Source organism: Sorex araneus, chromosome 1 (assembly GCF_027595985.1).
Source record: "Sorex araneus isolate mSorAra2 chromosome 1, mSorAra2.pri, whole genome shotgun sequence".
NCBI lineage: Eukaryota > Metazoa > Chordata > Mammalia > Eulipotyphla > Soricidae > Sorex > Sorex araneus.
The window spans coordinates 78,832,817-78,859,517 of NC_073302.1; the positions used below are offsets into that span (position 1 = coordinate 78,832,817).

Consider the following 26,701-nt stretch of genomic DNA (forward strand, 5'->3'; position numbering starts at 1 on the left):
CTTCTGAGCCAAGGGAGAGCACTGTCTGACTCCTTGGCACCCTTTGTCCCTGTCCTTGTCCCTGTGTACTGTGCTGAGTGACTGACCACAGTCTGCCCTTTCTTTTCTCCTAGGGCAGCACTGAATTATTGTTGTATGTTCTTATGTGCTTACTTCTGGTTCTGATAATAGTAAGGGGCACCCATAAACATCAAAACAGCTTCAAACAAATCTAAAATACAGAGTATTTTGTGTAAATGTTTTTTAAAACTAGTAACATAATATTTGACATTAATGTAAAAACAAGTTCTAATGACTTGGTACTAGATGCTGTGATCTATACTTCACTTACTTGTGCAGGGCAAAAAAACTGAAATAACTATATCAAGAAAATCCACTAATGTATTATGCTTCTGACACATTGGGGCAAAGAGAAGACCCCCAGCATGCAGCAGAGCACAGGGAGGAGGCAGAGCCCTGGGAGCAGCGTGTGGGCGACTTCTCACCAGACTTACAGAAGGGCACTGCTGTTCAAGTGTGTTACAGATTGGGAAGTAGAAGGCGGGAAAGATGCAGGAGTTTAGGTCATACCTTACACATTCTGCTTTTGGCAAATTACTATTACAAAGAGCAATGTAGAAGTCAAATGTCAGGGCCAGAGATACATCCCAGTGGGTAAGGCACTTTCCTTGCACGCAGCCAACCAGGTTTGCTCTCTGGCACAATATAGTCCCTATCAGTTTGAGCTCACTCCAGGAGTGATCCTTGAGCACAGCCGGGAGTAAGCACAGCTTCAGGTGGCGCCAGAACAAAACAATCAAATGTTAATTTGAAAATGACTAATCCAAATTCATATTTATATAGGTCTGACTCAAGTAGATTCTCCTCTTCCCTGCCTAGTGATTTTTTGAACTCTCCTGGCTGTGTTGCAAGACCGTGCAGCCCTAGAGATGAAGCCTGGATCTTCTGCAGCTCAGTCACGAGCTCTAGCTCATGACCCTCGAGCTGGTTCTTAATATTTGAATAGGCTTAGCTCATTACTCTTATGAAATACAGTGTCTGGCAGCATCACATAAATTTTCACTGAGGAAAACCAGTTCATTAAAATAAACTTAAAAGTCACAGGATATAAGATGCAGAGGCCTTGCATCATTTAGTATAAGCAAAAGAACTGGGGGCTAAAGCTGTGGCGTATTTAGGCCACACAGTGCCCACGTGGGCAATCACTATGCCCTTGTAGTCACTGAAGGCAAGAAGATCTAGTTTGCATTCAGGTTATGTCAGCATAACCGTTCACTTATTCACCAAGCTGAAGGGTATCTATGAAAGAGCCATAGCACAGTAGGCAGGGCATTTGCCTTGCACACAGCCAACCCGGGTTCGATTTCTCCACCCCTCTCTGAGAGCCTTGCAAGCTACCAAGAGTATCTCACCTGCATGGCAGAACCTGGCAAGCTACGCATGGCGTATTCGGTATGCCAAAAACAGTAACAAGTCTCACAATGGAGACATTACTGGTGCCCGCTCGAGCAAATTGATGAGCAATGATTGTATGACAGTGACAGTGACCATATTTATATCCCCAAATGAGTGCAGTCATTCTATGTCTTTTCCTTTCCTTCTGACTTATTTCACTCAGCATGTTACTCTCCATGTCCATCCATATAGTGTATTTCATTATTTTTTAAATGGGAGTATAATATTCCATTATGTAGATGTATCATAGTTTGGGTTGTTTGCAGATCTTGGTATTATGAACAGTGTTGTCATGAACATGCAAGTGCAGAAATATTTTGCACCGGGGTGCAAAAATACAAAGCAGAAATGTATTTTTGCACCCCTGGGGTATATTCCCAGGGTGGTATTGCTGTGTCATATGGACGCTCAATTTCTAGTTTTTTTGAGGAATACCCATATTGTTTTCCAAATTGGCTGGACCAGTCAGCATTCCCACCAACAATGAAGAACAGTCCCTTTCTCCCCACTTCTGTGCCAGCACTGGTTGTTTTTAACAGCATTTTTATTTTTTTAATATGGAAAAGGTTTTAATAACCGATTTTAATAATGGTATCTTTAGTGTCTATCTTATTAAATACTCCATTTTACTGATTTGGGGGACTTAAAATTGGAAAAGGGGTGAAGATTTTGGTCCTGTAATCACTCATTTTGTTTTTGAGCCACACTCAGAGGTTACTCCTGGCTCTGCACTCAGGAATCTCTCCTGGTGGTATTCAGGGGACCATATGTGGTGCCAGGGAATTGAACCGGAGTCAGCTGCATGCTAGATAAACACCCTATCCACCTGGACTATTGCTTTAGCCCCTCACTGTGATTTTTAATATGATGGAATTGAGAATTCATTACTAAGTCAGCATGCTGACAATAGACTGATAACTAGTATGATTAATTGGTAATAATGGAATGGTGGGAGAGAATACTGAAAGCAGAGTTTAAAGTCTAGACAATTAGTCTATTCCCACTCTCTATTTTGAGTCTAAAATTTTATAAATGGTAATTCAGGGGCCGGAGAGATAATGCAGCATGTAGGGACCAGCATCCCACATGGTATCCCAAGCCTGACAGAAGTAATTTCTGAGTGCAGAGTAAGGAGTAACCCCTGAACACTGCTGGGTGTGGCCCAAAGATGAAAAAAAAAGGTTAGTTCAAAACACACTCAACATTTTAACATTTGTCTTTCAAAGTTATTCTTAAATATAATAAATAGAAAATTTTAAAGTTCAGTTAGGACCCAGGGAGATAGTACAAATAAGTACAGCACATGTTAAGCATGTGCAAGGCCTCTGCTTTAGATATTCTATGTGAACTTAAAAAAAAAAAACCTGGCCCCTAATCACCTGAGATAAATGCTCTTTAAAAAATATCTTGGGGGGGAGGGGGGCTGGAGCAACAGCACAGCAGGTAAGGCATTTGCCTTGCACATGGCTGACCCAGGTTCAATTCCCAGCATCCCATATGGTCCCCCAAGCACCGCCAGGAGTAATTCCTGAGTGCATGAGCCAGGAGTAACCCTTGTGCAGGTGTGACCCAGGTGTGCATGACCCAGGAGTAACCCTTCGCCAGGTGTGACCCCAAAAGCTCACCAAAATTCCCGGGGGCCAGAGTGATAGTACAGTGGGTAGGACATTTGCCTTGCATGCGGCCGACCTGGGTTCAATCCCCAGCATCCCATATGGTCCCCCAAGCACTGCCAGTAATAATTCCTGAGTGCAGAGCCAGGAGTAATCCCTGAGCATCTCTTTGTGTGACCCAAAATTCAAAAAAAAAAAAAAGTTCCCCTTACAGTAAAATTATATCTATACCTTTCGAAAAGCCAAAATCCTGACTTGAATTGAGAGACAGTACACTGGGTATGGGTAGGGTGCTTGCCTTGCCCAGGACCTGCAGCTACCTCAGGTTTGATCTCTGGCAATATACTATCCTGAGCCCTGCCAGGAATGATCCCTGAGCAGACAGGGAGACAAGAAAAAAGTGTGGCCCAAACACACACACACGCATGCACTACACACTCTTTCTCTCGTGATACATATTGTAAGCTTAGAGATCTTTATACCTCTATAATATTCTAATTCTGTGGTAGGAGCTTGGTAAATTTTTGAATACTAAGCTGAAGCATATTCGATATGCCAAAAACAGTAACAAGTCTCAAGATGGAGACGTTACTGGTGCCCGCTCGAGTAAATCAATGAGCAATGGAATGACAGTGATACAGGGAAGCTGAAGCAAGTCATTTTGATTTTCAGAGATGTCTTAGATAACCAATTTTCAGAACCTCTATAAAGCAGATTTTGATGAACAAGCATGTTGTTAGCACAAACATTAAACATGGGAATTAGGATGAAAACTTTGTCAAGCCTGTGAGCAGTTTTGGGTAGCAACTTTTCACTAACTTACCTATTTCAAAGCTGCAATGAAATGACAGAACCTACAGGGTGTTGTATCACATCTGCCTTTACCCAGAACTCTTTATTTGCCTAAATATTTTAACTTATTCTTGGCAAAAGAACTTCTGCCATTTATCAAATTTAATGTATATCTAAAGCAATAGTTCTGTGACCTTGGCTAGCAGTCTACAACTGTCATTCTTTTTCTGATAAAATACAATTCTGATACTTTTTTTGTGTGTGATGGGGTCATTCAAAAGTTCTTCTAGAAGTCAGAAAATGACCTGGGGGCTGGAGTGATAGCACAGCGGGTAAGGCGTTTGCCTTGCACATGGCCGACCCGGGTTCGATTCCCAGCATCCCATATGGTCCCCTGAGCACCGCCAGGAGTAATTCCTGAGTGCAGAGCCAGAAGTAATCCCTGTGCATCGCCGGTGTGACCCCCCCCCCAAAAAAGGGGAAATGACCTATATCCTTTGAAATTTTGCTCAATGTTTGAACTTCAGAGATTATGGGTTTGCGGGCCTGCTTGCAATTTCCCAGGATTATCTCCAACCCTGCCAATTATCAGCTAGGCTGCCCAAAGGGGCAGGTACTTTGCAGAGGCAGTCTGGAGCCAGAAGGGATCCCAGGATCCCAGCCTGAAACTCCACCTAACAAAGGCCCAAAGACTTAAATACTGCAGCTTTTACTCTAGACTTGAACTTCACACTGAAGATACCAATATCCCCATGGAAGCCCACAATCATGGGATACCCCTCACTGCCTCTGTGGGCTGAATCATTAAGAGCACTCTAATAGGAGTGAACCATGAAAATTCACTCCGGAGGACACAGTCGAGAAGCTGCATAAAAGGCTACCAAACCCACAGGTGATAGCCCAGAAAGTTCTACCATCAACAATTACCTCTATAGCTCTCAGACTTTAGGGGACTCCATGATGCAGATGTTTAATGAGCTCAAACAATGGTACAGGTAGAAGAAAGTGTGAGAGCAGAAATGAGAAAACTACAATCAGAAGTAACAAATGGTGGGTGAAATATTGTCAGCAGTGACAACAGCTGAGGAAAATGTTAGTAAGCCCCAGGACCGGATGCAGAAAACCTCTATAAACCAAAAAAATATAGGAATGACTGAAATGACATGAACAGCACACCAGAGAACAAAGGGATGAGCTTGGGAGAAACAATATAAGAACCAAGGGAGTCCTTGAGAAACAGGAAGGAAGATTCAAGGAAGAATCAATAATCCAAAAAAACAATAGCAGACACGTTGTGAAGGCACTGCGTCTTTATGTATGCAATTTAGAAATTCAGTTATTGCCATAATAATATTGCCTTACTTAATACTCAGTCACTGCATAACAGCCTCCAAGAACTGGTTATTTTTAGGAAGGCAGCATTAGAACATTATAAAAATCATAGTATAAATGAAAGTAGACGAACTGGTTCAATACTTAAGGTCATTTCATCTTTCAAAAGCAAATTTGAGTGGGCTTCATCACACCCAGTGGTGCTTAGAGCTTACTCTTAGCTCTGCGCTCAGAAGACTGTAACGCAAAGCCAGTGATCAAGTAAGAGTCACACAAATGTCTAGCAAGCACCTTATCTCCTGTACAATCTCTCAAGCTCTTAAATGCATTGGAAGACAACTTTGGAAGTCGTGGAATGTGGCTTGGGAGAGCACCTGCCTCGCGGGCAGTAGACCAGGTGGGTGTCTAACACTGCCTCATATGCCAAGGGCATCTCCACTGCCACAGTGGCACAGCTCAGCCAAGTATGCTGGCACTAAGCTACAGGAAACAAAAATTTTAAAAGGGAAAGGGGAAAAGCGTTTTTGTTTGCTAGGCCACACCCAGCTCTGCTTTGGGCTTTACTCCTGACTGTTCAGGGATCACTTATGGCAATACTGAGTGTGGTGAGGTGCTGGGGATTGAACCCGAGTCAGTCATATGCAACGCAAAGCCCAACCCACTGTAAAATTGCCCTGGCCCTATTCTGATTCTTTATTCTGTTGACTAAATCTTGCCATTTGGGGGAGCTCTCTTTTACTTAAAGCTTTCAAAAAAATGGGATATAGGTTGGTAGAGTGCTTGCTTACCAACTGCGCAAGATCCTGGCTCTATTGATGCACTACAGAAAAACACAAGAACTATGAGTCAGAAACAGTACGTGAATACAAATGTCTTCTGTATATGCTACTATTTCTCCCCACCCCCCTGCCCCCATTTGTCTAAAAGCTCCTGGGGTCTGACATTTCAGGATGCCTACTGTCTATTCCTGGATCACACGTATCTGTTACCACTTTTGGAAATGGGAACCAATCTACTTCACTCACTTAGGAATCAGGAAAGTTCTTAATTTTTACTACAGCAAGCAAGATTCAGTCATTAACAGCTTAAAAATATTAACAAACTAATTTCAATATCAAGTTTGCATTTAGAAAGGTCTTAAGTCATACTTACTAAAAAGCTCAGAACTCCACACACAGATCTAACTTTGCCTATAGATCTCTCTATATAAAACAAATATGAAACTGCCATGTCTGATCACAAAAGTCATTTAAGCCACAGTAGTTCATTCTACTAGTAACTGATGACGAAATAAAGACCTTCAGAGGCTTGGCAGCTCCCAAGTTACCATGAGAGTGCAGTAGACAAGATAGGAAGTAGAATGACATTAAATGGTGAGTCTCTTGCACAAGGCACAATGTACAATAGATTTAAGTCTATTTCAAAAGTATGAGAAGGACCTCATTTAAAAAGGTTTCATGGTTGGAAACTTGCCTCAAATGCTAGAGGAGAAGGCAGTTGGGATAGAGAATGGACCACTATGATAATGAGAATTGGAAATGATCACTCTAGATAAGAACTGTAAGAGAAGTAGGTAGAGGGATATACATGATAACCTTTCAGTATCTGTACTGCAAACCATAATGCCCAAAAGGCAAGAGAGAAAAGAAGAAAAGTACCTGCCAGAAGTAGGCTGGGTGGTGGGAATAGGGGAAATGGCTGGAAGGGAAACTGGGGACATTGGTGGTGGAAAATGCATGGTGGTAGGGAATGGATGTTGGAACATTGTATGACTACTGAAACTTACTCATGAACAGCTTTGTAACTGTATCTCAAGGGGATGCAATTAAAAAAACAAGTTTCATGAGTTAAACAGCATATAAAGTAGTAAACAATGCCTACACCCTTCAAACAACAGCACTATGGACATGACATGTAACCAACCACTCAAAATGCTGAGAGTGGGCCGGAGAGATGGCTCAAAGGGGCTAGGCAGATGCACTGCATGTTGGAGGCCCAGGTTAGGCATGGACAGTCCCTGAGCACTGCCAGGAATGCCCCCCAATAAGCAAAAGGCTTAAAGTAGTATTTATTTTTAAATGTTATTTTGTTTCTGGGTCACACCCTAAGGTGCTTAGACCTTACTCCTGGCTCTGTACTTGGAGGACCATACATGATGCTGGGGAATCAAACTGGGATTTTCTGCAGACAAAAGAAGTGCCTTAACCCCTAAACTATCTCTGGATTCTGAGAGCAAAAGTAAGGCTTTAAAAACAAAAACAAAAAAAACCAACCTCTACTCTTAAGTATATAATAATGTCATAAGCATGTAAATATCACAACCTTAAGTAGTCCTCGAATATATTTTTAGAAATTTACCTCCCCATCCCTTTCAGATGTATTGTGAAAATGTTAAACACATATTAATAAATCCCTTGGTTTGAGACTTGTTGGGTAATTTGTTTGGATTACTCAATTATTAAGAGCAAAAGAGCAAACACTGGCAATTCTTTTTTTTTTCTTTTCTTTCTTTTTGGATCACACCCAGCAATGCACAGGGGTTATTCCTGGCTCATTCACTCAGGAATTACTCCAGGCAGTGCTCAGGGAACCATATGGGATGCTGCGAATAGAACTCAGGTCGGCCGAGTTCAAGGCAAATGCCCTACTACCCCCTCTGCTATCACTCCAGCCCCACCTGTAATTCTTTTTTTTTTTTTTTTTTTTTTTTGGGTCACACCTGGCTATGCTCAGGGGTTACTTCTGGCTCTGCACTCAGGAATTACTCCTGGCGGTGCTCAGGGGACCATATGGCTGCATGCAAGACAAACACCCTACCCGCTGTGCTATCACTCCAGCCCCACCACCTGCAATTCTTAACACATGTCAATAAAACGCTTTTTCATCTCCAATGGTACTTTTTGTCAAGAAATTTATTAAGCTTTACAAACACTATTTTCACTCATTCATAAAAAATGATTTATGATTAAATCTGTAATAAAACCATGTAACGATCATTAATGCATTCGTTAAGACCAATTTCATCCATGGAACATAGTAAACCACTTTAAAACAGCAGTTTTCATTTATGTCATGTAAGGCTGTCAAATTAAAAGTATTCTTATAATGGGTTGTCATCCAGAAATCCACTGCACTTCATGTTATGTGGTAAAGACTGATGAATGAATCCACTAAAAGTAGAATTGAAAGTAGAGTTTATCTTTTCCGTCTCTCTCAAACTAGTTTCACAATAGGAAAATATTTGTGAGCAGAGAAGTCAAATTCAGGAGGAACCTGTGAAATATATTAGACAGTACAATTTATTTATCTAAAACTGTTCAGACAAACAAAAATTATTTTCAGCTATGATTTCTTTAATTTTAGAAAACAAGGCAGCATTTTTAAAAAACATAATAGAATGGAAGTAAACAAATATAGCTGCCTATAATAAATGCCACCAGGAAAAAAATGCTTCTGTGCTTAGATCTGACACAAGCTGAACTGAATTTATATTGGATGGATGATATAACAGTATTACCAAGGAAGATTCTGAAATCATTTTTTTAAAATGTCTTGAATTGTCAAAACACTTTTTTAAAGGGATAAATTTATTTCTAAATATTTTCTTTTGCACTCAAAGTTATTTCAGAATTTATAGGAAATAAGGTGAGAAAAAAGGCAAGCCTTAGAAATTTTAAGACAAGAAAATCTCCAGACTTAAACAATGACAATTCTAATCAATTTACTTTTTCCTGCTAAACCTCCTTTAGGATAACGTTTATGAGCATTTTAAATTTATTTGTATATTTATCTTTTTGAAGGAAAAAGGTTTTAACATAATCTACTCCCAAGTTTTCCACTACAATCTACTTACCTTGGATTCCTTTTTATGTCCTCCTGCCAGTAACTTCATAACCACAAAGTTGGGTTTGGCAACCTTTAAAATTCTATTAACCTACACAATAAGCAACATTAAGCTATCAAAATATAAAATGCATAATTAAAATATCATTATATTTTATTAAAGGCTATTTTAAAATATGTACATAAACATTTTTCTTTCAGTCACACAGAACTCTTATTTTGGTTAACTCTGAAGTTTGGAAGGCTACCTGTATCTTTTATTAAAACACATTAAGCTGTAAAATCCCACAAAAGGCAGCAGCCTCTTTGTCACTTACCAACTCTGAGACTTTTCGCAAGTACTCTAATCACTCTCACTCATCCCTCAATTAGTTCATTTGTAAAAACGGGGATATTTCTATCTATTATATAAAGATCTGTGATGTTCAATTAAGTTAATATACATCCAGGGCAGATTAACCATGAGTAAGTGTCCTTTAAACGTTAACTGTACTATCCTAGACTATAGCTGTAGTCTGAAAAAGCTTCACTTTAATACATGAGTAACAATGGAATAAAATGCAGCATTTCTCTTAAGAGAAGTGGAGCCTGAAGAAAAAAATTCCCCACAGCCTTCTTACTGCTCTCCCTTCCCTCTCCTCTCCCCTCCACCCCTTCTTCTCTCTTTCCCTCCCTCTCCAGCTCCTCTCTCTTTCTCATTCTCTCAAAGCACATACCACAAGCTCAAGAACATTTTCCCTCAGTCCAGATCACACAATCATCTGCCTAGAAGACAGCTCCATTTGGGCATCCATCAGGCATGTCCAAAAGTAAGCTCCTGACCTTCCTAACTCTACCTCTACCCCTAGATGCTGGAGTCCTCCCCACACAACTGAATCTACCCACACATGTGCTCAGGCTAATACCCTTTAAGTCATGATTGACTTCTTCGTCAGTCCTGTTGGTCTGACCTTAATATAGAAAATACAATCACTTCTAATCACTTTCTTCTCACAAGCTTTTCTCATCTGGTTTACTGCTACCACCCTCTCATTTGGCTCCCCAACTCCCAGACCTAATCTATTTTCAGGACAATGACAACAGTGATCCTTTAAAATAAAAATCCAGGGCCGGAGCGATAGCACAGTGGGTAGGGCGTTTGCCTTGCATGCGGCCGACCTGGGTTCGATCCCCGGCATCCCATATGGTCCCCCAAGCACTGTCAGGAGTAATTCCTGAGTGCAAAGACAGGAGTAACCCCTGAGCATCGCTGGGTGTGACCCAAAAAGCAAAAAATAAATAAGTAAAATAAAATAAAATAAAAATCCAATCTAGTCACTTCTCTGTCAAAGCCCTCCAACAGTAAACACCTTGATGCACCACTCTAGTCACCCTGGGTTTTGACTGTTCTGTCCCTCAGGCGCCTAGAGAGCTCAGTTATTCCCAGGTGACTTGTTTCTTCCTTTTCCTTCCAAAATTTGCTCAAAGACACTTTGAACTGCCTGCCGAATCCCTCCACTTTCTTCATCTGTAGCAACAGTTGTCCCTATCCCTCATCTGATGCTTCTTCACAGGGTTTAGGATGTTCTACTATACAACCGATTTCTTTATTATCTGTAACAGAGCACCCTCCCCTGCCCCCCATGCTCCCAGGAGAGCTGGGATTTATACTCACATGCACTCTGAGACGTGTATGAGAAAATCACTGGGCACAGGCCCGTGATTTCTGACAGATACTACTTTCTAAGAATGTTGGACCAAGATAATATATGCCCTCTAATCGTGTGTATCCTACAGGCATACAGAATAAAAATTTTACAAAATAAAAGCATTTCTCTGTGAACAAGGCTCCAATATTTAAGTGCATTAGTCTTAATTTTTAATATTAAGAATTTGTGCTGTGGGGTGACACCCAACAGTGCTCAGCTCTGTGGTTGGCTGGAGTTTGCTCCCAGCCATGTTTCAGTTGATCATATGGTACCAGAAGACAACCCAAGGCTCCCATACGGAAAGCTTGCAATCTGACCCTCTGAATGATCTCCTTGGCCCAATGCTGACATTCTTAGAGTAATTCTTTCTCTTTTGTACTAATGCTTAAATTTACATAAAGAAGGTATTTATTTGTTCTTGTCAACACTTTAATTTGACAAAATTTGGTTGGTAAAGCCACTTGAAAACAGTACTGACAGGATTTATAAAATTCATTTTTATTATTAAACTCTATCCTGCTAAACCTGCCACCTAAAATTACCCTGACAGCAGTCTTACCTCATGGTCTGGGTTTGGGATATTTTCCAGTATCATTTTTGCCTGCTGAAAGTGCTTACTAGCTGCCACATACAGTTCTGGAGACTGAGGAGGAGGGCTATATTTATTAAGGTCAGACATTTCCTGAAAGAGGAAAATATTATTCAGAATTTAATATAAAAACTTAAAATTCCTTTTAAAAAGCATTGTAGAAACAGATGAATCTCGGAACTGAGCAACTTGCAGCAGAGATGGCCCTGGACTTTGCAAAAGGCCTTCTCCGCTGGGCTGCTCCACACAGGGGCAGGTGTTGTCCCTCTGCCTGCCCTCTAAGGGCTCCAGCAGGCAACATTTTCTAGAAGCCAGTGAGAAGCACCAGATACAAGTTTGCGGTGATGGCAAATCCCAAGTCTCGGGGGACAGAGGAGGAGTTGGCCATCCTTCCCCACCACCCCTATGGGATGCCGAGATGATGTCACATCCGCCCACCTTCTACTTAAGCTCCCACATGGCCACGATCCAGAGACACAGAGATGAATCTCGGACCTGAGCAACTTGCTACAGCGATTTCTTCAGATCTAATTGTTAGAAACTTATAATTCCTTGATCGTGCGGCTGCTCTTACGGCCGTGTGACATTATATTATATCCATAATCAATACAAGACACATTGTCTAGCATTGCATTTTCGGCAGGTATGAGGGGTGGTAGGACTGTTCTTGAAATATTGACGGTAACTAAAGTAGAGAAAGAATATTTTGCAAACAGCAACATCCTGACTGCTTCCTATGTAATGTTCAATTCTCAGCTTTCAATTATGACTTCATATTATCCTCATAATTAAATAATTATTAATGTGATGATCAGTACATATAGAAAAGTCCATATAGCTCCGGGGGCAGTGTGCTTAGCGAGCAGCAACACTGAACTGGAAGGTCCCTTATCGGCCAAGGTGCTCAAATGAGCACCTAGGCACTGGTGGTATAGTGGTGAGCATAGCTGCCTTCTAAATGAGCACCTAAGTGAGGGGATACCTGCTGTTTTAAAAGTGCAGCGAAAGTCAAGCTGTAACCCAGGATCAGCAACAACGCTAATTGGTGCCTCCCCCAAAGGTACAGCAAGTGGTGGGGGGGTGTTACCTCCAGGGTAGTCCCAGTTAATTTCACCTTTCACAGTGCACTGGACTTAAATCTAAACCTCTTTTACCTACCTCTTACGAAGGCATTTTGGCTATCCCAACCACATTAGGCCAACAGCATATTCCAATCAAAGTACTCCCCAAACTCATCAAAATAACGGTGAACACAAGAATCTGTACAAACCTAATCTAAAAGAACACATTCCCTGAAGCTGGCTAGAGGCCCCATATAAGTCACACGGGAGCACCAAAGAGGAAAGTAATACCCTTGAAGGGGAAAGAGGAGACCTCATCACCCCCCCCCACCCCCCATTGATCAAGCTTCTCCAGAGTCCTCCCTGGCAGTGAAAGGGGGACACCGATAGTGAATTGGAGGGATCCACCTCCATACCACTATAGCAACATGGGGAGACAACACAGAGCCCACCACGAGAAATGGATGAAGAACCCTGAAGCCTCAACAAGGAATACCCACATACACAGTCTCTCTGATAAAGAATTCAGAAATGAAATGGTGAGGATGTTCAGTGAGCTCAAGGAAATAGTGGAATGGACATGCCATAAAGTACAGGAAGATATAAAAGAAACAGTGGAATGGACAGCCAATAAAATACAAGAAGAAATGAGAACAGAAACAAGAGAGCTACAAACATAAATGTCACTAATAAAAAATTCAGTAGCTGAAATTAAAAACTCAGTGGGTGTCCTCAACAGGAGAATGACAACAGCCAAAGACAGAATCAGTGAGCTTGAAAAGAAGCTGCAGAAAGCACACAGGTAACAACAGAAGATGGAAAAAGACCTGAAAATAGCTCAAGGGTGAGAGAGACATATGGGATGAATTCAAGAGGAAGAACATAGAATCATTAAAGTACCAGAAGGACAAGGAGGCAATGCCAATGAGGTACTAACAGATATAACTGCTGACAAATTCCCAGAGCTGGAGAATGCAGGCATCCAGATCCAAGTAGCCCAAAGGGTACCAGCTAGAAGAGATTCTAATAAAAAGACTCCTAGACATATCATAATCAGAACGACAACTACCATATATAAAGACAGTGCATGCAAGCAGCAAGGTCAAAGAAGAAAATCACATACAAAGGAACACCCCTTAGATTTACAGCAGACTTATCAGATGAAACCATCTGAGCCTGAAGACAGTGGTGGGATACAGTGAAAAAACTAAATGAAATGAATGCTTCACGAAGAATACTTAATCTGGCTAGACTCTCATTCAGACTTGAAGGAATGATACACTACTTCATAGATAAACAACTGCTCAAGAACTTCATTCATAGACTCTAAACCAACCTTAAAAGAAGGACTGAGGAGGCTACTGTAAGATAAGACAAACCCCACAAGCACAGCAAATTTCTGCAGAAAGAGGGGACAAAACCCCACTGACAATAATCTCTTTCAATGTCAATGGTCTAAATGCAAATTGATTAAAAACAGAATCCAAATAATGGGGGACAAGGGAGCTGGATTAGTTATTTACAGTTTGAGTGTAGGCTTTGCATGTGGGAGTCCTGGGTTGCATTCTCGAACTACAGTTCCCTGAGCATGGACAGGGGTAGATACTGAGCACCATCAGATATAGCCTAAGAACAACTACAACAAAAATAATACAGATAAATGTATAGTACATATTAAAAATAGTAACTTACTACCTTGCCTCACTGGTTCAGTAAGAGTTTATTTGACTACCTTAACAAAATGGCTAAGCACAACTAGCATATTTCAAAGGACTCAGACCAAATAATTTCAATAATACTTCTATGGGCACACTCACCTTGAACTGCAGATAGTGCACTGGTGGTGGTGTCATTACACTGTTGAATGGAGCAAATCTATGCTCATATCGAACTTGTTCACTATCAAGTTCAAATTTGGGTTTTCGTACTTTGCCATCCATATCAAATGCTACCATGGTCTAAAGGGGAAAAGAGAATAGAAAAGATGCTATAAAGAAGATGAAAAGATTAACAAGCTGTTAATTAAAAAAAAAAAAGGAGTGCCAACTATTTAACCAGAACAATTCTAAGAAATCCAAAATGGGAATATAAAAATTTGCTTTAATATTCATTTATAAGAAAAGAGCCATCTCTCAAGCAAAGACTTTCCAAGTTCCATTGTTTATTATTTTTTCCAGTTTAAATTATGGCATAATAACTTTGGAATATTAAAGTAAAGCTTCAGGGAAACTAATAAAGTTTATAAGAAACACAGACTCATATATTTTGATAAAAGTTGTGTGAAATGTTCTCTTGAATTGCCAAGTGCAACTGAAGAACTAGTAGTCAGTTAACTGCTGAAAATGGCTTTTGGCATTCATTCTGGAGTAAACCATCCTTTCTATAGTTCTAAAAAAAATCTAAGTCCTATCTCTTCCAATAAATCCTTCCTCATAAATATTCTATATACACTCCCTTCTCTCATTATTAATACCACAGAGATGCCATTTGGCCTATTATTAACTAGGCATTTGAAACAAAAATAGCACTGATTTATACTTGGTAACTTGCAATGTAAGGGGTAAAAAGTTGTCACATAGCAAGAGTTAAATATTTGTTAATGAAAACAACTGAAGTTAGAATAAAGGTTAATTTCCATGCAGATAATTAGTAAAAACAAAGGTGATATCAAGACCCAGAGAAAAATCACACCGAAAGGGCTCATTTTAATTAAACTATGAAATAGTAATGTAATTAAAAGCAAAACTTCTCATTTTCAACAACTTACTTTAAACATTCCGGCACACATGTTCTGATATGCCTGGCTCATTGTTATCTCTCGACTCAATGGGCGAACTGCAATTAAAAAGAAAATCATTCATAGGTTCTTCTCCCCTGACTCCTCGAGGAGAAATTTAAAAAATCTCCTTCCAGATTTACTTATTAAAATTTCATGCAATTTGTCCCTATAGACTTGAAGACATTTAATGACCCACTAAACAGAAGAAAATCCTAAGGCAACAATTTGTAATGACTGCAATACTATGTGTGCTCCTCCATGAATGATTGGTAGAGTGATTTTTAAAAAAATTTTATTTCTCCTCTCATGGTCCTTGGGTGGTGCCTGGGATTATCTCTCTATGTGAGCCATCATAGCATAACTTCTTAGCGTCAGAACTACTCCCTCTTTAGTTGTCAGTCCTCTGACAAAAAGAATAGAGGTCTCCACAATGGCACAGGTAGTCAGCAAAATACAAGATAATATGAGAACTGAAATAAGAAAACACATGCAAGAATGAGAGCACAGTAGGTGACACAAAAACATTCATTAGGAACTCTGAGTAGAAGAAAAGCAGCAGCTGAGGGATTGAAGTACTTCTAGATGACATGGAGAAAAACTCAAGAAAACAAAAGAAGCTAGAAAATAGTCTAAGATAGAAACCTATGAAATGGGTTCAAGAGGGAAGGTAGAAAAATCACCAGAGTCCCTGAAGAACAGGAAGGCAAATTCAATGAAGAAACAATAGTTAAATCATAAATAAGAATTTCCCAGAGTTGAGGAATATAGGCACCCAAATCCAAGAGGCCCAAAGAGTCTCAGCGAAGAATCAAACAGGGAAACTCTAAACTCATTTTGTACTATATAGAGACGGAATATGGAAAGCAGCAAGATCAAAAACAGAACTTACAAATGAAAGCCCTTACGGCATTGGAGAGATAGATAGGGCACCTGCTTTGTACACAACTGACCTGGTCAACCTGGGTTTAATACTCAGTACCCCATATAGCCTTCCAATGCCCACCAGGAGAGAGTGATCCCTGAGTGCAGAGCTACAAATAAGCCCTGACCACTGCCAACTCTATGAGCTGGAAGAGATATGATAATGAACGAGTTACGAATTCTCTATCCAGCTAATTACTGAAAGTTGAAGGAATTTCAGAACAGATAACAACTTAGGGAATTCACAACTTTGAAGCCAGTTTTGCACAAAGCATTGAAGGATCTTCTTTGAAAGGCAAAAATACCCTCCTCTGCTTTTGACAGTAAGAACGGCACTCACGATTGCCCTCTACTAAATCTACAAAAGGTTTGTTTACTTCTTCCCTGCTAAAAGACTTTATATACTCACATTTCACTGATACCAAATGTCATGCATCTGATCACATGGGGTTTTTCTTTCACATCAATATTTTTATTGTAATTCTTTACTTTGCAGTATCTCTATTTCCTAACATAAAGCCAATATTAATATTCCCTTTCTCAGGCTAAGACACACACTTTTATTTCTATAAGCCTATTCAAATTCTCCTTTAAATTTTTCTAAGCTCTCTTCATTCTTATTAAATTTTACATTTTGGACTTATTTAACTCTTAAAATGTATTATCACAGGACAGAATTACTCATAATAACTTCACTGAGGAAACTTTTATACTTTATCAATTCATTATTTATAATGTATGGAATTCCAGTTTAGCTTTAATCACCTATATGTGTAGGTAGAGAAGATGGAAAGAAGAGAGTGGAGGGAGGAAGAGAGAAGAGAAGAGAAAGGGGGGAAGAGAGAGAAAGGAGAGAGAGATGAGACAGAGAGAGATCAGAAAAAGGAAGATAAGTTATTAGGGAACAACAAATGGTGAAGATGATCAGAACTGAAGATTCTGTCTACAGAATGTGCTGACATGGGGTTGGGTGGTAGAAGGGGTCCTTAGGACACAGGTGGAGGGAAACAGGTTCTCTGGTGATGGGGGGTGGTGCTGGAATATGTATCCAGGAAAAGTATGGTAACAATATTCTAAATCCTTGTATCTTAAAAAAATGGTTTTAAACAAATAAAAACCCCACAGCACCTTTCTTCTTTTTCTTTGTTTTTTTGCTGCTACGGCCTTTTTGCTGCTCTTCCATTATCCTTTCTTCTGCCATTTGAGAGCCATCAGCACGACTTAATGTTGACATCAACCATGCATAAAGGAATTCTGAGAGATACCTTAAGAGATAAAAAATGTTAAGTTAATTTTAGATATCTAAATGAATTGGAATTGTTAACGTGCTGATACTAAAGAAAATAATTTTGTAATGATTTAAAGTATTTCAGGGGCTGGAACAATAGCACAGCAGGTAGGGCATTTGCCTTGCACGCAGCCAACTGGGTTCGATTCCCAGCATCCCGTATAGTCCCATGAGCACCACCAGGAGTAATTCGCAGAACCAGGAGTAACCCCTGTGCATCGCCAGGTGTGACCCCCCCAAAAAAAATTATTTCAACAAAATTATCTAATTAGACAACTCATGTTACAACAGATGAATATTACAAATTAACTTTCTCTTTTCCCATTACCATATATACCATACAAGACAAAAAAATTTAATATCTTACAGTATGTTTTTCATAGCGATTCAAAAGAATTTTTTGCTGTGTAAATCAAATAAATGCTTATTAGATTGGTTTTACCAAAGAAAAATATATTTCACCTCAATTTATATAAATATTTTAGTTTCATGTTAATTGCAAAGAAAATAAATTCAGCAAATAATCTATATAACAGAAAACATTAAAAATATATAGGAACATGCAGGCTTAAAATTATCTTGGAGGGGCCGGAGAGATAACAAGGGATTTGCCTTGCACACGGCTGACACGGGTTCGATCCCTGGCATCCAATATGGTCTCCCAAGCACTGCCAGGAGTAACTGAGTGCAAAGCCAGGAGTAACCCCTGAGCATCGCTGGGTGTGACCCAAAAAGGAAAAAAAAAAAATTATCTTGGAGTCATACAGTACAGCAGGTAAGATGGCAGACTTGATCCCTGGCACCACATCTAGCTCCCCAAGTACTGCCAAGAAGTGACCCTTAAACACTGCCAGGTGTGGTCTAATAACAACAAAATAATAATTAAACAAAATTAAGTTTATTCTATAATTAAAATGTAAAATGCACTTATCAAATGAATTTTAATTTTTAATAACTTTAAATATTATAATCTAATCCAAAAATGCAATCAAACTTAGGGTATGAAAACATCACTTGTAAGTCACAAATAAAAATTTTACATCACTACTATAATACACAAAAATATAAAAATTTAAGACATTATAATCAATTATGAGTACATAATACCTACTACCAAAAATTCCTCAAATAGTTCTAAGGCAGATTATAATATTAAAACATGCATAAAGACTATTCTAGAGCAAAATAGAAACAAGTCAAATGATATATCACATATGTTGTAGTTACTGTAGTAGAAAGTTAATCTGGGCAATATACTTCCAGGAAGCTAAGGCAAACTGGGAAGGGTTTTTTTTTTTTTTTTTTTTTTTTTTTTTTTGCTTTTTGGGTCACACCCAGCAATGCTCAGGGGTTACTCCTGGCTTTGCACTCAGGAATTACTCCTGGCGGTGCTTGGGGGACCATATGGGATGCTGGGGATCGAACCCGGGTCGGCCGCATGCAAGGCAAACGCCCTACCCACTGTGCTATCGCTCCGGCCCCGGAAGGGTTTTTTTTTACTGATTAAAACAAAAAGCAACTAATTCCCTATAGAAAGAAAATTATTCCTGAACATTTTTTTTTTTTTTTTTGCTTTTTGGGTCACACCCGGCAATGCACAGGGGTCATTCCTGGCTCATGCACTCAGGAATTAACCCTGGCGGTGCTCAGGGGACCATATGGGATGCTGGGATTTGAACCCGGGTCGGCCGCGTGCAAGGCAAACGCCCTACCCGCTGTGCTATCACTCCAGCCCCTCCTGAACATATTTTTTAAAGCATTATGAAACCCTTTCATAGACTTCTGTAGGATAACATTGGTTTGTTTGTTCTCCCTTGCTGCAGGGAGCTTAGATTTACTGGGTTACACCCATCACAGTGCTCCCGAGGCACTCCCATTCCTATGTTTATCTTTAACCTCTTCTCTCTGCTCTGCTCCAATCGGTCAATCAATCACCTTTATCCCCATATCAGACCCTGTATCTTGTAAGGTCAGATTCTTCTAAGGACTCTGAATTTTTTTTTTCCTTTTTTGGGGTCACACCTGGAGATGCAGAGAGGTTACTCCTGGCTCTGTACTTAGGAAACACTCCTGGCAGTGCTCAGGGGACCAAATGGGATGCTGGGAATCAAACAGGTTGGCCACGTGCAAGGCGAATGCCCTACCTGCTGTGCTATCGCTCCAGGCCCTGAATTCTGTTTGTAAGTGAAATATCACTTTTCTTCTTCGCAGTTTACTTCAGAGCCATGTCCTTTTTGTACAGACACAGAAAACAATTAATGTTATGCTTCTGTTACTTAGAAGTTAACTGACTCCGAATAATATTCACTCCTGGGCATCTGTTTACTTGACTTAAGCCTCAGTTTCCCTTAGTTCCTAGCACCCCAAAAGCAGGGTCCAGACGAAGGAACTGGACAGACCCAAGACAAGTAGCAAGCTACCCTGGCATCAAAAAAGGACAGGTCAAGTGCCGTAAAACTCATAATAAGTTAAAAGCCTGGTCATGGACAAATTTTGTCATGCCCCAAACAGAAGTGATTGGACAAGGACTCTGCTAGGGTTAGGAAGGGCTAATCTGGCCTGAGAATTATCTACAATCTATAATGAGATGTCCCCAGGAGGGCCACTCTATAAGATTAATATATTTCTTACTGTGAAATATATTCTTACTTATTTTTTAAATATATTAAAAAATTAATATATTTCTTTCTAGTCATACAAAATGACTAGAAAGATTATTAAGAAGTGAATATAAGATTATTTATGGACTAAGTAAAGGAAATGTCCTTAGAAGAAAAACAGGGCCTTGAGTGGATCTCCTAGCAGGAGATCTTAGTCTTAGAAGAGCTTCCCCAAAGGAAGAGCTTTACATATGTTGATGTGCTACCTCAACTGCTACCCCAACCCTTGGAGATTGTTCGATATTAAGTAAGCTGGGGAATGGGCTGGAGGAAGAAGATGGGCAGTGAGACTGGAAGGAGGCAGAGGAGGAATAAATAGCAACTGATCACCAACCAGCCTGGCCTCTGTTTTCTCCTTCTTTCGTCCATTGCCATTGGCCATCGAGGGTGGGAAAACGGCATAACCACTGAGCGCACATAGCAGGAGAGAGACCCTGCCTTGCTTATTTATTGTTTGATTACACAGACTACAAATGGGATTTTCCCTTATTTGAAGCTCTATATAATAATACAATTACAACTTCTATAGGGGACTAATGCTGCCTTCTACCTTACCATCATCTAAACCAACAACAGATTACTACACTATTCTCTACATAGCCAACTACCCCTGAATTTTACTGAAGTACAGTAACAAGCCTCACAATGGAGACGTTACTGGTGCCTGCTTGAGCAAATAGATGAACAACGGGACTACAGTACTACAGTGCTACTCTCATCAAATGAATACACAATATATCTAAGAAATCAGGTGCTGATCGTCTATGCCAGTTCTTGACTTAATGATCTTTGGACCAGTGACAATCTTTCCAGGAAGTTATTTAGAAATGCAATGATTAGGTCCTACCCTGATCAGGAACTGTTAAGAAACCAACCCAGCAAGCATGTACATTTCCAAATGATTATGATGCATTGTAAGGTTTGCAAACCATAGTATTGTTAATTTCTTAAAGGGGCACATACATTATGGATCGTATTCATGAACAGGATATTGCGAACATTCAGGATTCAATCCAACCTCAGTTTCCAATTTGAAAACTGAAAATCAGTAAAAACTAATACGAGAGTCAGAGATAAAGCACAAGATGCTAAAGCACTTGCCTTGCATGTGGATGTCCCTGGATCAAATCATGGCACCACATAAACTTTCTTTTGTTATGAAATAAACATGTTCAAACATGCAGATAAATTTCTAATAGAGCAGTTACATGAATTAAGATGCCAAATCTTTTTACCAAAAGCATATTGAGATGCTGGCAACTGAACCCAGCACCTTGCATATGAAAGGCAGTTGCTCTTAATACTGCACTACATCCCTGGACAAATTACATTTTGAGGAAAAGCAAGAAGTTTCCAGTCACCTGTGCCAAATCAAAACGAAAAAACATTGAGCATGTTCACTTATGTCTGATTTAAATAAAAGGAATCTGTTCATTAAAAAAATATATATCCCAACTAGCTGTATCAATACATATTTGTATAAGATATGTTACCTATGTGAGTTTTGGCTAATACACCAAATAATATTATTATCATGCTATTATGGTTAATGATCAAATTCAATTTTCATAGCCTACCTAGAGTTACCTGTTAAGAGTCCTAGCATCCACAGTAACATAACAACAAAAAAAACAAAATGTTAATAAAACAGAAAACTTTTCTTCCTTCATAAGTGACTTAAAGGAACATTAAGAGTTTTCATTATTAATGTAACGAGTCCAAAGGCTGAATAATTTTCTTAGTTTATTTTCTATCTATGGCAAGTTATCCACGGACAGACTATTCTCAAACATCAGCATCCCAGAGCACTGCTAGGGTGGGCAAGGATCCCTGGCACTGCAGGGCCATAGCAGGACCCCAACCCGGCCCTCGCACTGATTGGTTAAGACCTCCTCAGCAACCCCTACTCCAAACCAAAACCAAATAAAACAAAAACACGACTGTTTACTAACCTTACCACATTTTCAAATGAAAGCAAAGACTATTCTAAGGATTATCTCTTAATTCCTTCAAATTAACTTCTGAGACAAATAAGATAAAAACTACAGTTCAGAGCATTTGTGCCCTTAATGAAAATCTCAGCCACAAACTAAGTTTGGGATGTTTAAATTCTTCTGCTAGTGCCTAACATCACTGAAAGGGCAAGACATGTGTCCTTTCTTTTCTTCCCAAAAAATGGTTACTTTCAATTAATTTAATTACCTTAGAGTAACTTTTACTGCAAATTTCAAAATATTTGAAGGTTGGAAAAGTAATATGCACATTTATGGCACCTAAAAATGTTCAAAATGATTGAGCTCCAATTTTTTCTTTTTTAATATAAGAGTACTGCTATTTATTCAGCTATTGACTAAGCTGACTGAATTGGGCATGAATACCACATTACTTTAAAAACAATTTTAATTGGATATCCGTGAGATAGACCATTACCAAGCTACTCATAATTAGGTTACAGCCATTCAATGATCCAGCCATTCGATAATCCAGCACACCAGTGTACATTTCCCATCACCAATGTCCCTCGTTTCCCCACCACCATCCCCTACCCCCATCCCTCACCCCAAAGCCTCCATCTATGGAACACACTTTCCTTTCCTTTTGTGCATTATGGTTTGCAGTACAGGTGAAAGAGGTAATGGTGTTTGTTCAGGGTATTTGGTATTTTTATCAATACAGTAGGCTGGAGTAGCTTTTCAATTGGGTGGCAGTTTTGGGATGTGGATAAGACTGCTGAGGCTTCTAGAAGTACAGGGAGGTGGGGGGAGGTAGTCGATCCTGACCCTGAGAAAGCCCGGATATTTCAGTCACAAAACCTGCATACCAGAATTTTCAGCAGATTATGTCTCAGTGAGATCCATCCTGAGGTGGTGGAGTCAGGCCAGGGGTATGACAGCGATTCTGGACTGTGGAAGCAAGTGGCTGCCAGGGGCTCTGCATGGGTGGGCCACTAGGCCAACCTACCCCCCTCCTATTTACCCTGGTCTGTTCAGCCATGCATGGGTCCTAGATTAACTGCAGCGTTCAATCTCTTTCGAGATTTATCTATGAATATCTGAAATAAGACCAATAAATAAGCTTGTATAGCTGAGCCAGAGCTGGTTTGTGGGCATGGCTTCCATATACCTAACTCTTGGCCATTTAATTTGTTGGTAAACTTGGTCCCAAGTGGTTGGGGCCCAGCCAAAGGCACAGCAGCAATTTTGGGGTGTCAGGAAGCCTGAAAGCACCATCAGGCTGCTAAGGCACTTGCCCCACAGGTACAGGTTGACTTGCTGGCGGCACCATAACCCCTGAGCTCCAATTTTCAATAAATGCTTTTAATTGCTCAAAGCTAAAGTTAAAATACTCTAAATAAAAAAGTATCCCTAAAATTACTGTATTTTCGAGACTCTCATTCAGACTCTCCTACTCACCCATCACCAAATTTCACTCAAACTATTCTCTTACCAATATATGTAGTAGTACTCATGCATGCTGTAGAGTTCCAGTTCAAAGCCACTGAGAAGATACTGAATCATAATCCGAAGGTTATGGTAAAGAACCCAGGTACCTAAACAGGCCAAATGTTGCCTCAGTGGCTCCTGCTTCAACAGCATGGTATGAAGGGTAGCATCAACCTTCTCTGCCTATCAAAATAAAATGTCAGAATAGTGACTTTCTAAGGTAATGAGAATGTTTTTAAAAGCTAAAATAGCATACAGAACAGAAAATGTAAACCTTGTCACCTAAGAAACTCCTATTTTTAAAATGCATTTTTGGCTAAGTTTACAAATTCAAACCTCTCATTTTGCAACTTTAAATACTTTAAGTGAATTCTACTTAAAAGGATATCCACTTTAAAGGACAGAACTACAAATATAATTGAATTCAAGTCTTTAAACTCAATACTAAAGCTTCTCGGAGCTGGAGCAATAGTACAGCAGGTAGGACTTTTGCCTTGCATGCAGCTGACCAGGGCTTGATCCCCGGCATCCCATATGGTCTCCCCAGCACCACCAGGAGCAATTCCTGAGTGCAGAGCCAGGAGTAATCCCTGAGAATTGCTGGGTGTGAACCAAAAAGAAAAAAAAAATACTGAAGCTTCTCATAAATAATGTGTATATTTATTTGTACACGCTTTTTTGAGGAGGGGCTCCCAACCACGTTTCTGCAGGCCTGGAGACCGCACCTAATGATGCCCTGTCTAAGCAGTCCAGACACTAATGAGTGGGCAAGCTGGTGTGGTGCTACTCCAGCCCACTGGAGCTGGGGCCACTAGACTATACCTGGCAGTTCTACATTAATTATTTAAGATCATGAATTATGATTATGTGAGCTTACTATAAAATTCTGTTCTACACATATTTTAGCATTTATTCCCATTATCAAATAAGTGAATTAAGATGTTTCTCAGTTGCTTGTTCCTTCTGGGAAACTACAATATAGATAACCTTTACGTGAGAAAAATTCATCACATTGAAATCATAAAGTCAAATACTATCCCAAAGAACTGTTTGTAAAAATCTGGTTAAGGTACACAAACTGCCTGATTTTAGAAAGGAAGACAACTTACCTCATCCTGCAAGGTAGCAAATTCCTCAAGAATATGACCAAGTTTATCTCTCTGCCGAGCCCTATTATGTCCATGGATCTGAATAAGACTACAGAATGGCTGCAATACATATACAATTTGTTAATTGTCAAAATGAAATTTTCTAATAGTACAGAAAATTAACATTCTAAGTTTTCAACATCAGGTTAAAGGAGAATAAATGTTCTATACAACTCACCCCTGGATGCATTTTTTACTTAAACATTTCTTTTTAAAGTACTCAATCCAGAATTTCTTGATAACCATAAAATGTGTCTGCTTATAAACATAAAACTTTTTTACATATGGTAAAAATATCTTTCTTAATCTGTAAGCTTCTTTCTACGTGTTTTTTTTTTTTTTTTTTTTTGCTTTTTGGGTCACACCCAGCGATGCTCAGGGTCCTGGCTTTGCACTCAGGAATTGCTCCTGGCAGTGCTTGGGGGACCATATGGGATGCCGGGGATCGAACCCGGGTCGGCCGCGTGCAAGGCAAACGCCCTACCCGCTGTGCTATCACTCCGGCCCCTTCTTTCTACATGTTTAAGAGGGTAGTATCTTTTCTAGTTATTTCAAAAGTCAAAAAAGTCTGACTATTATGCTGCTTTAAATATGTAAAACTGCTTAATAAGGATTGAGTAAAATAGTGAATATCCATAATCCCCTAAAGTTTTTCACTTCCTAATCTTTCTAAACAGTATTCTCATTACAAACATTATAGTATTTCACTAATCAGACAACATAAAAGAATGGTAGGATGCTCAAATGTACAGAGTATGGATTATAAAATTTAGTCTAAGATTCTACTAAGCATGTAATTGCTTTCTGTTTATCTGACACAGCTGAGCTCTTTCTGAAACAGTATGTAAGAGTTTTAGGATATTAGCATTTACTTTTAAAGACTAAAAACGTGTATGGAAAGGCAAAATGATATAACAAAAGTTGATAATATGTGATAAAACTTTTTTATAATTAATTCTCTTTTCACTGTACCTATCTTCCTGCAACTTGATAACTGAAATTATGCCCCAAAGAGCTAATATGAAGTTTCTAAAATAAATATTTCTAAGAGAATGATTTTTAGTCTGTTTAATCTATTACAAAGTTTATATTTTTCCTGAGATTTTGAAAAAGTCTGCGGTTTCATATAATTAAGTATTTTTTTAATTAATGAATCACCGGGAGGGTACAGTTACAGATTTACATATTTTCTTGCTTGTGTTAGTCATGCAATGCTAGAGTACCCATCCTTCCACCAGTACCCATTCTCCCCACCGATGACCCCAGCATCCTTCCCACCCCCAAACCATGCCCCCCACCCAACCCCGCCTCTGTGGCAAGGCATTCCCTTTTGTTCTCTCTCTCCTTTTGGTTTTGTGGTTTGCAATGGAGGCTCTGGGTGGCAGTCGTGTTCAGTCTACAGTCTGCTTTCAGTACGCCTCTCCCATCCCAAGCAGGAACTCCAACCACACTTTAGTTGGTGTTCCCTTCTCTAAGCTGCCGTTTCCATCAGCATGTGAGGCTGGCTTCCAAGTCATGAAGCAAACCTCCTGGTACTTATTTCTACTATTCTTGAGTGTTAGTCTCCCATTGTGTTGTTGTCTCATATTCTGCAGATGAGTGCAATTCATCTATGTCTGTCTCTCTTTTGGACTCAATTTCACTTAGCATGATACTTTCCATGTTGATAAATTTATATGCAAAGTTCATGACTTCATCCTTTCTAACAGCTGCATAGTATTCCATTGTATAGATATACCAAAGTTTCTTAAACCAGTCATCTGTTCTCGAGCGCTCGGGTTTTTTCCAGATTCTGCCTATTGTAAACAGTGCTGCGATGGACATACAAGTGCAGAAGTCATTTTGACTATACTTTTTTGTGTTTCCAGGGTATAAGTGGTATTGCTGGGTCAAATGGGAGCTCAATTTCTAATCTTTTGAGAAGCAACCATATTGTTTTCCAAAAGGGCTGAATCAGCCGGCATTCCCACCAGCAGTGTAAGAGGGTCCCTTTCTCCCCACATCCACGCCAACAGCGGTTGCTTTTTGTTCTTTGGATGTGTGCAAGTCTCTGTGGTGTGAGGTGGTATCTCATAGTTGTTTTGATCTG

The 26,701-nt window shown here is 39.7% G+C and overlaps 1 protein-coding gene across 2 annotated transcripts in view; it reads right to left on the reverse strand.

Moving 5' to 3' along the window:
- Positions 1-8,086: 8,086 nt before the first annotated feature.
- NAA35 (N-alpha-acetyltransferase 35, NatC auxiliary subunit) overlaps positions 8,087-26,701 on the reverse strand; it is a 76,981-nt gene continuing 58,366 nt past the window's right edge. For both annotated transcript variants that reach the window (XM_055123890.1, XM_004600104.2), the window contains exons 16-23: positions 24,574-24,672; positions 23,469-23,647; positions 17,202-17,338; positions 15,141-15,208; positions 14,191-14,331; positions 11,283-11,405; positions 9,046-9,126; positions 8,087-8,465 (exon numbers count right to left, since the gene is read on the reverse strand). In XM_055123890.1, coding sequence (XP_054979865.1) covers positions 8,406-8,465; positions 9,046-9,126; positions 11,283-11,405; positions 14,191-14,331; positions 15,141-15,208; positions 17,202-17,338; positions 23,469-23,647; positions 24,574-24,672 — 888 coding nt within the window. In that variant the 3' untranslated portion in view covers positions 8,087-8,405. The remainder of the gene's footprint in view (positions 8,466-9,045; positions 9,127-11,282; positions 11,406-14,190; positions 14,332-15,140; positions 15,209-17,201; positions 17,339-23,468; positions 23,648-24,573; positions 24,673-26,701) is intronic.